This window comes from Rhinopithecus bieti, unplaced genomic scaffold, assembly GCF_001698545.2.
Source record: "Rhinopithecus bieti isolate Rb0 unplaced genomic scaffold, ASM169854v2 scaffold_15776, whole genome shotgun sequence".
In the NCBI taxonomy this organism is placed as follows: domain Eukaryota; kingdom Metazoa; phylum Chordata; class Mammalia; order Primates; family Cercopithecidae; genus Rhinopithecus; species Rhinopithecus bieti.
In genome coordinates this window covers 1,138,884-1,153,568 of record NW_016808836.1, presented here as the reverse complement: position 1 = coordinate 1,153,568, position 14,685 = coordinate 1,138,884, and the positions used below count along the sequence as shown (strand labels likewise).

The window sequence follows — 14,685 nt, the reverse complement described above, 5'->3', positions numbered from 1 at the left end:
GGGCCCGGCGTGCGCCCGCGCGGCCCTGTGTGTGCCCGGCGCCGGCGTGTGCGGCTCCCTGCCCGTGTGGCCATCGGGTGTGCGCGGGGTGTCGAGCTGGGCCGGCGTGTCCGGCTGTGCACTCGTGTCCCCCCGAGCGGCCGCCCCTCCGGCTGTGTGTCTGGGGGCTGTCGCGCGCCCATCGGAGGGGCTGTGTGCAGGTGTGTGTGTGCGTGGGTTGTGTGCCCAGGTGTGGGTCCCCCCAAGCCCGTGTGCGTGCGCGGCTAGCTGCGCTGGGTGTTTGTGTCCGGCTTGGATGTCCATCCCCGGGTCTGTGGAGCCGGGTGTGCCCGCTCGGGTGTCCATTTGTGTGTGTGTGTGTGTGTGTGTGTGTCTGCGGGTTGTATGTCTCCGAGGGTGTGTATCTGTGAGTCCACGGCAGGTTGCCGGCTTGGGGGCTGAGGCTCGGCGCCTTGTGGGTCCAGGCCTCGGTGTGGATTTGGGGGAGGGGAGTTCACCGCTCCCTTGGTCCATGTCAACTGGGGGGTCCTTAGCGGTCCTCGGGGAAGCGGCCATGTCTTCCCCTTCCTGGTGGTTGGGGGGGGGGGAGGGGGGGAGGGGGGCGGGGGGGGGGGGGATGAGAGGCCGAGAAATGGACAGATGGGCCCTGAGGTGGCGGTTGGGGGGGCGAAGACCCGGCCCTTCCCCACCCACTCCACCCTAATTCCCCCACCGGCCAGACATCTGCAGATGGAGCCAGAGTTACCTCCATCCTGATGGCCAGGCTGGGGGACCTTTGGGGCTGCTGGTGGGAGGATCTCCTTGAAACGGTGATCTAGGACTCAAACCCCCAAATCCTGAGTTTCCACCTGCTGAACTCTAACCTCTGGCCTGGCTTGTGCCCTGGTTTTTTGGGGGTGTGAGGGGGAGGATGCTGAATGTGCTGGAGGGATGTTAGGATTTCTTGGGCCTGGGAAGTAAGTAGGTGGGGTGGTGGTGGGGTGCCTCAGGGCTGAGAGGGATGTGTGTCCAAGACTGTGTGAGTGTGAATCCGGGCCTGTCTACTGACTATGCTACTGTGGTTCAGTATTTTCTGTGCATTGTTAAGTGTGTAAATCACAGGACTGTTGTGTGAGCGTGTGTCTGTTATGAGTGAACATCTTGGTGTGTCTGCAAAGGTGGATCTTTTTGTGCCTGTGTGCATGTTCCAGTGTGGATCAACCTCCTATCTGTATGCTTGTGGTTTGTGTGTGTGTGTGTGTGTGTGTGTGTGTGAGGTGTGTATCTGTTGGCATGGTGCTGTATGAACTTTGCAACGTGGAGATGTGTGAAGTTGTATGAGTGTTTCTGGGCATTTAAGAGTGTGCACTTGTGTGTCTTTGTGCAGGTGTGTGTGTGTTTGTTAGATGTGTGTGCCCCTGTGTGCTGGTGAGTGTGCAAGGTATATCTGTTGTAAATGCTTGTACCTGGTTGTCTGTTAGGGGGCACATGAGTTTCTCTGTTGTATTTGTGCATTTGTGTGTGTGAACGTGCATGGCAGAGTCAGTCTTGTACGTGTGTTGTTGCATGCAGGTGTGTCAACCTTGAGGATGTGTATCCATCTATGTTGTCTGTTTGTGTTTTGGTGTTGGTCTCTGGGGAGTGGGGTTGTGTGTGTTCAGACATGTATGTGAAGGACACATGTGTCTGTGCCCTGGCACAAGGCTGACCCTACTTCTGGGCTCAGTGGGTTTGAGGCCCATGTGGCATGACCTCTGGTATGCTGGGGTCCCTGGATACAGTGTGTCCATGTGCCAGGCCAAATGCCCATAGAGGGCGGCGGGCACACAGATCATGTTGCTGTATTCATAGAAATCCGGATGTAGAGACTGGGGTTGTGGGCTTGTGTGGGTTCTGACATGGCCATACATGTTGGTGTGGGCAACGGTATCATGGCAAGGATGGGAAACTTTGGCCCATCTCCAGCTCTTGGTACCTTTCAGGACTTTGTAGTTGAGGGGCTGGGATGTAAACTCTTGGGTTTTAAAGAAGGGCCAGGGGTCTGGTCTGGACTCTTGGGTCAGAGAGAGGAGGGAGCTAGGGTTCTTGGCTCCTGAAACCCCAGAGGACAAAGCGCTAAAGTCCTTGACTCCTGGGCTTTTGCGGGTGAACAGCCCTGAGGCCTAATCTCCTAGGATTCCAGAGAGGACTTCTGGGTTCCTGTGAGACTATGCAAAACCCACCACAGGAGGACTGAGAGAGTGATCACACCAGGGACTTCCTTGACTGGGATGGTCTCCAAGGCAGGATCTGGTGCCCAGAGAAGAGCCAGAACGATGCTAACAAGGTGGTTGTGTTCCTTTGCAGGTGCTGGCCCAGGCCCTGACTCCCTGAAGAGAGGTGAGTAGAGCCGTAAGGCTTCAGAGAGAGAGAGATATGGGGTGATGGGGCTCGCTGTCAGCCAGCTGGGGGTCTGGAACCCTGCCTTGCATGGATTTCAGTTCAGGGGATGACAGTTTCCTGCAGGACCAGATGCCCACCACTCTGCCCAAGGCTGGGGAGTGGTGACAAGGTCAGGAACATCAAAGTTGGGTGAGGGCTTGCGGTGGCCAGGTGGCTCTGGGGAACAGGTAGGGGTTTTAGGCCAAGAGACATTCATTCTCAGGATGGTTAAGGTGGTTGGGAAAGCAGGGTTTCCTCATGATATCAGTAAAGGATACAAGAATATGTCAAGATATGAAATGATCCTTGCATTTAGTTGAATGAATATGTTTTTGCATTTTGTGTATGTGTGTGCATGGGTGTGGGAAGATCTCCTGATAGCCTGGCCTGCTGGTGGCTGAGAAAGCTGGAGAAAATAATACATTAATAATAATAATAGTAATAATAATAATAATGATAATAGCAGCAGCTCCCATGTATGTAGTGTTTACTTTGTCAGGAACTATTCTAAGCATTTCATAAAATATTATCTCATTGAATCCTCATAGCAACCTTATGAAGTAGGTGCCATTGTTATTCCCATTTGACAGATGAGCACACCGAGGCACAGAGAGGGGAAGTCCCTTTATTAAAGTCACACAGTGGGGAGGTGAGGTCTGAGCCCAGGCAGTAGGGTGGATTCTGTCCTGCAGTGCTGCACTGCTCTCCATAAATGTTAGCTATTTCCCATTGCTATTATTATTCCCTCCATTTGAGTCCCACCCCAGCTGTTGGAGGCAAGGCTCTGGACTTCTGTTTCATAGACTGGGGTTCTGAGTCCTGGAGACCCCGCAGCCAAGCAGGTGCAGACTCGGGCTCCTAATTCCGGAGTCTCCCTTTCTAGGCCAGAGTTTCCAGTACATTGTAGAGTAGTGATCTATAGGGAGCGAAGGACAGGTTTGGGATGAACTCAGAGATGGTAGGATACCCCGATCCAGCCTCTTTTTCTGCCTTCAGCCTGGTCATTGTCTCCCTTAGTCGCTGTCTCTTTTCTCCTCTGTCTGTGTCTCTCTAATACTGTCTCTATTTTTCTCTCCATCTCTGTGTCTCTCTTTTCTGTGTCTCATTCTTCACTCTCAGTTTTCTGTCTGTTCACCTTCCTTTCAGACTCATTGTCTTTTTGTCTCTCTGTTTCTCTCTGAATCTGTCTCTCTCTCTTTGCCAGTCCACTTCTCCCTCCCCCAGTCTCTCCCTGTCTCTCTTCACCTCTCTCTCTGACTTTCCTGGTCTCAGTCCCAGGCCCCCTCCCCAAGGCCAGAAAGATCAAAGCCACCTAAGGCCATAGTCCCAAACACAGATTCCCAGGAGGTAGGCCAGCAGGGGCTAGGACACAGGGCAGGGTGGGGTGAAAACAGTTTCAGGGACGCCCCCTTCCCATCCTTTCCTCTTCACCCCCCGCCCACCCTGTGTTGTGATGGGAACTGACATGTCGTGGGCTGCAGCCGCCGCAGGGGGAATCCCCGCCGGAAGGTTTTGCCTGGAGCAGAGACATAGCGTGAGTGTGTGAGTGTGAGAGAGAGAGAGTGTGTGTGTGTGTGTGTTGTGTGTACCCAAAGATGTGAGCATGAAAGTCTGCCCTGCTTGGGAGCTCAGCTGAGCCCAGGATGAAACCAGACCTCAGAGAAGGACTTCCTGAGGCTGAACTGGAAGACTCTGATGTGTTTTTCTCAGTCCCTCCCACTTTCACACTCTCCCTGCCAATGCCAGAGGTGGGAGGGGGGAAACCCTTAACATTTATTGAGTACTTACTGTATGCCAGGCATGTTCAGTGGTACATGAATGAAGATGGTACAGTTTTCATCCCAATTTACAGATTAAGAAATTACAGCCTAGCTAGGGGAAATCGTTGGCTTGGGGGTCACAGAGCTAGCAAAAGGGGAACCAGGATTTGAACCTGACTCCGTTTGATTTCAAAGTACTTACTCTCAATAATAGGGCACTCACTGTTCTACGCCTGGTACATATTAAGCACTTCATGATCATGATGATGATTGCTGACATGTAATAAGCATATTTTATGTGCCTGGCACTATTCTAAGTATGCTATGTTCATCAATCCATTTAATCCTCACAGAAGTAAGGCCTGTTTCTATCTCCCTTTTACAGATGAAGAAACCGAGAATCAGAGAGGTTCAGACACTTGCTGGAGGTCACACAGCTAGTAAGTATCAGAGCTGGTATTTGGAGCTAGGGAGTATGGCTTGGACAGCCAGGGCCTTAAACCATAGTTAACAGTGATTTTTTAGAATATTTAGTGGGTACTGGAGGGCCCAGGCTGGGCCAGGTGTCACCACTCTGGTTGGGAGATCATGAGAGGTTTGGGAGCTACTACAGGAGGGGCAGAGGTGATGGTGGGACACGCAAGGTAGGGGCAAGAGTAATCTATCAACCAGTATAGAAATATTTTTATTTTTATTTGTTTTTTAAGATGGAGTCTTGCTCTGTCGCCCAGACTGGAGTGCAATGGCCTGATCTCCGCTCACTGCAACCCCCACCTCCCTGGTTCAAGCGATTCTCGAGCCTCAGTCTCCCAAGTAGCTGGCATTACAGGCGCCCGCCACCACGCCCAGCTAATTTTGTATTTTAGTAGAGACGGGGTTTCACCATGTTGGCCAGGCTGGTCTTGAAATCCTGACCTCAGGTGATCCGCCTGCCTCAGCCTCCCAAAGTGCTGGGATTACAGGCGTGAGCCACCGTGCCCAGCATGGAAATGTTGTAATCTGTTGTTAATAGCTGATAATGGGTCCTCTCACCATCTTATGGAACCCAGCTGTAGGGATAGGGGAGGGATCCAGGTCTGACTCGTAGCAAGACATGCCCTGGCGGCCAAGTCCCGTGCCTGGGTAACCGGCTCCTTCCCCGGCAGGTCTCACCTCCCATCCCTCCTGCCTTCCCACTGCACCATGGCTCCAGGACCCTTCTCCTCGGCCCTCCTTTCGCCGCCGCCCGCTGCCCTGCCCTTTCTGCTGCTGCTCTGGGCGGGGGCATCTCGTGGCCAGCCCTGCCCCGGCCGCTGCATCTGCCAGAACGTGGCGCCCACACTGACCATGCTGTGTGCTAAGACCGGCTTGCTCTTTGTGCCGCCCTCCATCGACCGGCGCGTGGTGGAGCTGCGGCTCACCGACAACTTCATCGCGGCCGTGCGCCGCCGAGACTTCGCCAACATGACCAGCCTGGTGCACCTCACCCTCTCCCGGAACACCATCGGCCAAGTGGCGGCTGGCGCCTTCGCCGACCTGCGTGCCCTCCGGGCCCTGCACCTGGACAGCAACCGCCTGGCGGAAGTGCGCGGCGACCAGCTCCGCGGCCTGGGCAATCTCCGCCACCTGATCCTGGGAAACAACCAGATACGCCGGGTGGAGTCGGCGGCCTTTGACGCCTTCCTGTCCACCGTGGAGGACCTGGACCTGTCCTACAACAACCTGGAGGCCCTGCCGTGGGAGGCGGTGGGCCAGATGGTGAACCTAAACACCCTCACGCTGGACCACAACCTCATCGACCACATCGCGGAGGGGACCTTCGTGCAGCTTCACAAGCTGGTCCGCCTGGACATGACTTCCAACCGCCTGCATAAACTCCCGCCCGACGGGCTCTTCCTGAGGTCGCAGGGCACCGGGCCCAAGCCGCCCACGCCGCTGACCGTCAGCTTCGGCGGTAACCCCCTGCACTGCAACTGCGAGCTGCTCTGGCTGCGGCGGCTGACGCGCGAGGATGACCTAGAGACCTGCGCCACGCCCGAACACCTCACCGACCGCTACTTCTGGTCCATCCCCGAGGAGGAGTTCCTGTGTGAGCCCCCGCTGATCACGCGGCAGGCGGGGGGCCGGGCCCTGGTGGTGGAAGGCCAGGCAGTGAGCCTGCGCTGCCGAGCGGTGGGTGACCCCGAGCCGGTGGTGCACTGGGTGGCACCTGATGGGCGGCTGCTGGGGAACTCCAGCCGGACCCGGGTCCGGGGGGACGGAACGCTGGATGTGACCATCACCACCTTGAGGGACAGTGGCACCTTCACTTGCATCGCCTCCAATGCCGCTGGGGAAGCGACGGCGCCCGTGGAGGTGTGCGTGGTACCTCTGCCTCTGATGGCACCCCCGCCGGCTGCCCCGCCGCCTCTCACCGAGCCCGGCTCCTCTGACATCGCCACGCCGGGTCGACCAGGTGCCAATGATTCTGTGGCTGAGCGTCGGCTTGTGGCAGCCGAGCTCACCTCGAACTCCGTGCTCATCCGCTGGCCAGCCCAGAGGCCGGTGCCCGGAATACGCATGTACCAGGTTCAGTACAACAGCTCCGTTGATGACTCCCTCGTCTACAGGTGGGTGCGGGTGCTGCAGTCCCAGGGCCTCCTCCCAAGCCCAGGGGGACCTTCTCTCCCGCCTGCCCATTCCCTTGGCCTTCTTGCTCAGCCAGGGTTCTAGATGGCTGAGAGAGTTGTCCCCGCCCTCCTGTGCCCTGTCTCCTCTCTCCTCTATTTCTTACTGTCTCTATTTTTCATGCTTATAGAAAATATTCGCTGAGTACCTACATGAGCCCGACCAGGGCTGGGCACTGGAGTCCTAAAAATGACTGAGCTTAGCATGAACCCTGGCCTCATGGGGCTCATGGTCAATATCACTGCTCCCCAAAGCAATCTGATTGTGCACCTCTTCAGTTAAACATTTTGGAGCATGAAATACACACACACATTTACAGTGACATTTATTTATTTCTTTGTTTGTTTTGAGACTGAGCCTTACTCTATTGCCCAGGCTGGAGTGCAGTGGCAGGAACTCAGCTCACTGCAACCCTCCACCTCCCGAGTTCAAGCGATTCTCATCCCTCAGCCTCCCAAGTAGCTGGGATTACAGGCACCCACCGACACGCCCAGCTAAGTTTTGAATTTTTAGTAGAGACAGGATTTCACCATGTTGGGCAGGCTGGTCTCAAACTCCTGACCTCAAGTGATCTGCCTGCCTTGGCCTCCTAAAGTGCTGGGATTACAGGTGTGAGCCACCGCACCTGGCCTACAGTGACGTTTATATTTATAAATTATATACCAGTACTACTGTACCAATACATTGGGTACATTACAGAAACAGAAAACAAAACAAATGAGAAGAATATGTTATTTCCACCCTCCCTTGGGTTTGAAGCCATTGCCCTCGTGTGGACAAACCGTATGGTGTCAACAGACATTTTGAAAAAAGAATTATTTTCTCCCATCACCTCCTTATTCTCTAGCTTTCACCTCTCTGTTCTCTACCTTCTCTGCCCTCATTAGGCACAGAGCCCCTGCTTTGTGCAAAGCTGTCCTGAGCTGGGCGCTGGGGACACAGGGAAACCACCCAGTCCCTGTCCTCAGGGAGCTCATAACCCAACAGGTGGTGGCCCATAGTACATTATGAGTTACAGCCCTGGCCTTGCTATATCTCTCCATCTCAGTAGTTTTTTTTTTTTTTTTTTTGAGATGGGATCTTGCTTTGTCACCCCAGGCTGGAGTGCAGTGGTATGATCATAGCTCACTGCAGCCTCAAACTTTTGGGCTCCAAGCAGTCCTCCTAACTCCTGAGAGTAGCTGGGACTAGGCATGCACCACCACACTGGGCTAATTAAAAAATTTTTTAGTAGAGACGAGGTCTTGCTATATTGTCCAGCCAGGTCTTGAACTCCTGGGCTAAAGGGATCCTCCTGCCTTGGCCTCCCAAAGTGCTGGGATTACAGGTGTGAGCCGCTGCACCTGGCCCATCTTGGTAGTTTTTTGGTATGGCTCTCTGCCACAGAATTGGCACACAGTGGGCACTTGATAAATGGTTGTTTGCCACATGGATGTCTCTCCTTCTAGCTCTGCCTCCCTCATGCACATTGTAGACCACCAGTTAAATGCTTCAGTCCTGTGCCTGGCTTCACATGGAGATGCCCAGAGGGGCTGGAGCTGTTTCCCTACCTGTGGAGAGCCCCAGCTCCTGGCTGTCAGATCTTCACTAAGAAACCTGCCTCTTGGCCTCCATCTCTACCTTTCCAGTGTTTTCTTGGCCATAGGCCTGGCACATAGTAGGTGCTTTCCCAGTTTTGGTTGAATGAAAAAAATGCCTCTTGGCCAGGCGCAATGGCTCATGCCTGTAATCCCAGCACTTTGGGAGGCCAAGGCAGGCGGATCACTTGAGGTCAAGAGTTTGAGACCAGCCTGGCCAACATGGCGAAACCCTGTCTCTACTGAAAATACAAAAATTAGGCAGATGTGATGGCACGCGTCTGTAATCCCAGCTACGCAGGAGGCTGAGGCAGGAGAATCGCTTGAACCTGGGAGGCGGAGGTTGCAGTGAGCGGAGATCGCACCATTGCACTCCAGCCTGGGTGACAGAGCAAGACTCCCTCTGGAAAAACAAAAAAAGCCTCCTTTTTCCTTTGTCTCTGTCTTCCTAATTTCCCTCTCTTCTTGATTCTGGTCACCAAACACTGAGTAGATGCCTACTGTGTGCCCATCTTGTGCTAGGCCCTGGGCCTACTGAGATAGCTTTGATCCTGGCCCAGCCTTACAAGCATAAGGACAAACAAATGAACAAAACACAAACCCTCACAACAAACTTCCAAGCTTGCTACTTCATTTGATCTTCCCAACTCCACTATGAAGGCGCGATGACCCTCTCTCCATTTCACAGACAGAAAAACTGAGGTTCAGTGGGGGATGTCACTTGCCCAAGGTCACCCAGAAAGTAGCAAAGCTGTCCTTTTACTCTGACACACATTTGTTGGGCACCCACTGCTTGGAGGGGAGATGGATAATATATTTCTGTAAATAATTCTTAGCTTCTGTGACTCTCCACTTCTCTGTCCCTCTTTCCTTTGCTCTGACCCATGGCCACCACATGGTGGGGTGGGGGAGGTTCACAAGCCCCCAGACCCTGCATTGATGCAGGTGTTGGTGGCCCCCTGTCCCAGCTGGGCAACAGACCCTGGGACTCTTCTCTTCCCTGTAGGGCCCCAGTCCCAGTTCTCTAACTCCCACTGCAGATTCCTATGCCATGGTGCCGCAGGGGTTAACTTCCTCACGCTGTCATGGGCGGAGGTGACAGCCAACCAGAAGCCTGCTTAGCTGCTTGCTTCGATGTTGCAGCCAATTAGAGACACTTGGGCTCAAGCTTTCTTAAGGAGCCAGCCTCTGTCCTTGAAAAGGGGTGGGGGAAGCCCCTAGCAACTGGCTATTTAGGGGAAGGAGCAAGTGGAATCCAGAGCTCTGGAGAGGAGAGATGAAGTGAGGAGGAGGAAGGCTTAAAGCCGGAGTGGCCGAGGGTGGCTGGGGTGGGTGGCAGTGGTCTCTGAAATGGCAGTCAGGGGTGGGTAGAGTGGAGTTGGAGAAGTGGGTGGACCTTTATGAAGGGGCGGGGCCCTGATTGGAAGTGTTTTGGTGGGAGGGTGGCTGTTGGTAGTGGGAGAACCTCCTGGAGGTTGAATGACAGAGGTGGAGCTTCAGGGCCAGAAGGTGGTCCTGCTTGAGGGGAAGGCGAAGCATCGGAGAGATAAGCAGGCCTTTGGAGGTGGGGGCGTGGCCTGTCAGAAGGGGTGGAACTTGTTCTGCATGGTCCCATGAGGAGGAAGGGGCGGTCCTTGTCTCCCGGGACCCACCAAGAGTCTTTGCCTGAGAGGAGAGCTTGTGAGGTTGCATCCTGGCCATGCAAATCAATGTGGACCGGGCAGTCCAGGTTTAGCTGAGGCTGGACGTGGCCCACAGTGTGGAAAGGGTGTGCCCAACAGAAGAGGGCCAAGGCCTAGTAGGAACGGCCCTCCAGAGGGATAGATCTTATAGATGGGAGGAATGCAATGGGCTGGACAGTGTGAGCCACAGCAAGGGTTACTGGCCAACACAAGGTGGGATGCAAGCTAATGATGATATCATTAGGTGCCAGGTCCTGGCTATGGTAACTCATTCATTCCTTATGCCATCTCTATGATGTAGGAATTATTATCATCCCCATTTAGGGAAAATGAGGCACAGGGAGGTTAAGAAACTTGGCGAAGTTGGCCAGGCATGGTGGTTCATAACTGTAATCCCAGCACTTTGGGAGATTGAGGTGGATGGATCGCCTGAGGTCAGGAGTTTGAGACCAGTTTGGCCAACATGGCGAAACCCCATCTCTACTAAAAATACAAAAATTAGCCAGGCGTGGTGGTGAGTGCCTGTAATCTCAGCTACCTGGGAGGCTGAGGCAGGAGAATCGCTTGAACCCAGGAGGCAGAGATTGCAGTGAGCCGAGATTGCGTCATTGCACTCCAGCCTGGGTGACACAGGGAGATTCTGTCTCAAACAAAACAAAACAAAAGAGAAACTTGCCTAAGGTCACAGAGCTAGCAAGTGGCAGAGGAGAGACTCAAACATGGGCAGTCTGGCCCCCAGACTCTGTCATCATCTTAACCACTTCTCTATACTAGCCTTCATTCGAGGGGAGGGGCCTACAGCAAGAAAGGAGTATGGTGTGTGCTTTGCTACGTTTGACCCCTTTATGGAAGAAACTTACCTGGTAGCGTGATTTGGTGACTTCTGGTGGCACATGAACATATGAGGTGGTTGCCTTTAATATCTGGACAAGGAGCAGGGCCTGCAGTCTGGATGTGGCCTACACACAGTAGGGGAACCATCCCTAGTGGGCCATTGTGGGGTGTACCACCATGCCTGGTGAACTTCGCCAAGTTTCTTAACCTCCCTGTGCCTCATTTTCCCCAAATGGGGATGATAATAATTCCTACATCATAGAGATGGCATGAGGAATGAATGAGTTACCATAGCCAGGACCTGGCACCTAATGATATCATCATTAGCTTGTATCCCACCTTGTGTTGGCCAGTAACCCTTGCTGTGGCTCACACTGTCCAGCCCATTGTATTCCTCCCATCTATAAGATCTACCCCTCTGGAGGGCCGTTCCTACTAGGCCTTGGCCCTCTTCTGTTGGGCACACCCTTGGGAAGCCACGGTTCATTTGGTTGGGGAATGGCCTGTAGCAATGTCGGGGAACATGCAGTTGAGGGACTTGGAAGCTGTGCCCAGGACATAGACAAAGTTAGACAGTTTTTTGTTTTTGTTTTATTTTGTTTTTTGGTTTGTCTGTTTGTTTTTTGAGACAGAGTCTCAGTCTTGTTGCCCAGGCTAGAGTGCAATGGCGTGGTCTCGGCTCACTGCAACTTCTACCTCCCGGGTTCAAGTGATTCTCCTGCCTCAGCCTCCCGAGTAGCTGGGATTACAGGCGCCTGTCACCACGCCTGGCTAATTTTTGTATTTTTAGTATAGACAGGGTTTTACCATGTTGGCCAGGCCGGTCTTGAACTCCTAACCTCGGGTGATCCACCCTCCCTAGCCTCCCAGAGTGCGGCATTATAGGCGTGAGCCACTGCAGCCGGCCAAAGCTAGATGTTTTACCCAAAGGTGCTGCATGCAGATGAGGGGGAGTGACCTGCATCATGGTTTTCCCTGAAAGGCACGAATATGTATAAAAGAGGAACTAGAAGAGCATCCATTGTTCCAGTAGGAAATATGACAGGGGCTGTGAGTTGACCTTAGTGTCCACCTGCGTGGGGGATGGGGCATGCAGAAAAGGGGAGGTGGCCAATATCGTTGGCCCAGTTTTGGGGTAAAATGCCTAGATGAAGGACCTTGGATGGTAGCTGTCCTAGCAAGGGTGAGACATAGCTAGGGAGCATGTCCCTTGAGGGCAGGGCTTGAAAGCCATAGCACTTCTCCCCTGCAGGGGCCGGGATATGCAGAGGAGGTAATATGAATGATAGATATATTGTCCCAGTGGCTGATGGGACACAACCAGGAGGTGGGTCTGAGGGCGGGGCATGCAGATGAGGGGTCCTGAAAGGGTGGGAATATGTTGATGGCGGCGGGGCTTGAATTACTGCTGTTGTCTCAGTAGCGGGTGAGACTTCAGTAGCAGGGTTTAGTCCCCACTGTTCAGCATGGGCGGGGCATAAAGCGAAGGGGCGTGGTTCGGGGGGGTGGGACTAACCCCGCCCTGACCCCGCCCCCTCCTGCAGGATGATCCCGTCCACCAGTCAGACCTTCCTGGTGAATGACCTGGCGGCGGGCCGCGCCTACGACTTGTGCGTGCTGGCGGTCTACGACGACGGGGCCACCGCGCTGCCGGCAACGCGAGTAGTGGGCTGTGTGCAGTTCACCACGGCTGGTGATCCGGCGCCCTGCCGCCCGCTGAGGGCCCATTTCTTGGGCGGCACCATGATCATCGCCATCGGGGGCGTCATCGTCGCCTCGGTCCTTGTCTTCATCGTTCTGCTCATGATCCGCTACAAAGTGTATGGCGACGGGGACAGCCGCCGCGTCAAGGGCTCCAGGTCGCCCCCGCGGGTCAGCCACGTGTGCTCGCAGACCAACGGCGCAGGCGCGGTGCAGGCCCCTGCCCTGCCGGTCCAGGACCGCTACGAGGCGCTGCGCGAGGTGGAGTCCCAGGCCGCCCCCGCCGTCGAGGCCAAGGCCATGGCGGCCGAGGCGGCATCCGCGGAGCCGGAGGCAGTCCTTGGACGGTCTCTGGGCGGCTCGGCCACCTCGCTGTGCCTGCTGCCATCCGAGGAAACTTCCAGGGAGGAGTCTCGGGCCGCAGGGAGCCCTCGAAGGAGCCGATCCGGCGCCCTGGGGCCACCAACCTCGGCGCCCCCTACCCTAGCTCTGGTTCCTGGGGGGGCCGCGGCCCGGCCGAGGCCACAGCAGCGCTATTCGTTCGACGGGGACTACGGGGCACTATTCCAGAGCCACAGTTACCCGCGCCGCGCCCGGCGGACAAAGCGTCACCGGTCCACGCCGCACTTGGACGGGGCTGGAGGGGGCGTGGCCGGGGAGGATGAAGACTTGGGGCTGGGCTCCGCCAGGGCGCGCCTAGCCTTCACCAGCACCGAGTGGATGCTGGAGAGTACCGTGTGAGCGGCGGGCGGGTGCCGGGACGCCTGGGTGCCACAGACCAAACGCCCAGCCGCACGGACGCTGGGGCGGGACTGGGAGAAATCGCAGCGCCAAGACCTTGGACCGGAGTGGAGACGCGTCCTTGCCCCCGGGACGGGGCGGGGCGGCCTCGGGCTGCGGCTTGAGGCCACGCCCCCGTGCCCAGGGAGGGGTTCGGGGACCGGCTGCCGGCCTCCCCTCCCCTACGGACTCCTCGACCCCCTCCTACCCCTCCCCCCGCGCGCTCGCGGACCTCGCTGGAGCCGGTGCCTTACACAGCGAAGCGCGGGGAGGGGCAGGGCCCCCCGACACTGCAGCACTGAGACACGAGCCCCCTCCCCCAGCCCGGCACCCGGGGCCGGGGCGAGGGGCCCATTTCTTGTATCTGGCTGGACTAGATCCTATTCTGTCCCGCGGCGGCCTCCAAAGCCCCCCACCCCATCGCACTCACATCCCTGGTCCCGTCGGGTCTGGCTTGGGGTCCCCCTTTCTCTGTTTCCCTCGTTTGTCTCTATCCTGCCCTCTTGTCGTCTGTCTGTCGTGCCTGTCTTTCCCTGTTTGCCTCTCCTTTCTCTGTCCTGTCGTCTCTTCTCCCTCGGCCCTCCCTGGTTTTGTCTAGTCTCCCTGTCTCTCCTGATTTCTTCTATTTACTCATTCTCCCGGGCAGGTCCCACTGGAAGGACCAGACTCTCCCAAATAAATCCCCACATGAACAAAATCCAAAACCAAATCACCCTCCCCACCAGAGCCGGGACCCGCCGCAGCAGAATTAAACTTTTTTCTGTGTCTGAGGCCCTGCTGACCTGTGTGTGTGTCTGTGTGTGTGTGTGTGTGTGTGTACGTGTATGTGTTGGGGAGGGTGACCTAGATTGCAGCATAAGGACTCTAAGTGAGAATGAAGGAAGATGACTAACTAGGGCCAAGAGAGACTGGCAGACAGGCTTCTATCCTCTGAGAGACTTAGAGGTGGGGAATAATCACAAAAATAAAATGATCATAATAGCAAACACTTAACTGAATACTTACTATGTGCCAAGCACTTAAGTCATTTAATTCTCACAACAACACTGGGACATCGGTATTATTATCCTGTTTTCCAAATGAGGGAATTTCGGCCCAGAAAAGTTAAATAACTGGCCCAAGGTGGCAAAACTGGGATTTAAAAAGGCAGGCAGGCCAACTTCTGAGTCTCTACTGTAGGGGTGAAAAGATAGCTTCCCTTTCACTCTGAAATGTCACTGGAATGGGCTGACAATAGATTTTACAAGAGAAAAGGCATATGGAAGGTATTTAACATGCACTGGGAAAATCACAGGGAAGTGATTA

The 14,685-nt window shown here is 55.1% G+C and overlaps 1 protein-coding gene across 2 annotated transcripts; it reads left to right on the top strand.

Moving 5' to 3' along the window:
* The first annotated feature begins 42 nt into the window (after window positions 1–42).
* Window positions 43–14,151, top strand: LRFN1 (leucine rich repeat and fibronectin type III domain containing 1). 2 transcript variants are annotated; one of them, XM_017887549.1, is made up of 5 exons: window positions 43–200; window positions 2,326–2,358; window positions 4,546–4,600; window positions 5,306–6,748; window positions 12,444–14,151. In XM_017887549.1, the coding sequence occupies exons 4-5, from the start codon at window positions 5,343–5,345 to the stop codon at window positions 13,339–13,341; spliced, it is 2,304 nt and encodes a 767-aa protein (XP_017743038.1). In that variant the 5' UTR covers window positions 43–200; window positions 2,326–2,358; window positions 4,546–4,600; window positions 5,306–5,342; the 3' UTR covers window positions 13,342–14,151. The 2 variants fall into 2 exon arrangements, with proteins under 2 accessions (XP_017743038.1, XP_017743039.1); XM_017887550.1 differs by lacking the exon at window positions 43–200 and having other exon boundaries at window positions 962–2,358.
* Window positions 14,152–14,685: the final 534 nt, after the last annotated feature.

Coding starts and splice junctions, on each gene's coding strand:
- LRFN1 (XM_017887549.1), top strand. CDS start 5,343: ATGGCTCCAGGACCCTTCTCCTCGGCCCTCCTTTCGCCGCCGCCCGCT. Junction 6,749..12,443: donor GATGACTCCCTCGTCTACAG/GTGGGTGCGGGT, acceptor CCCCTCCTGCAG/GATGATCCCGTCCACCAGTC.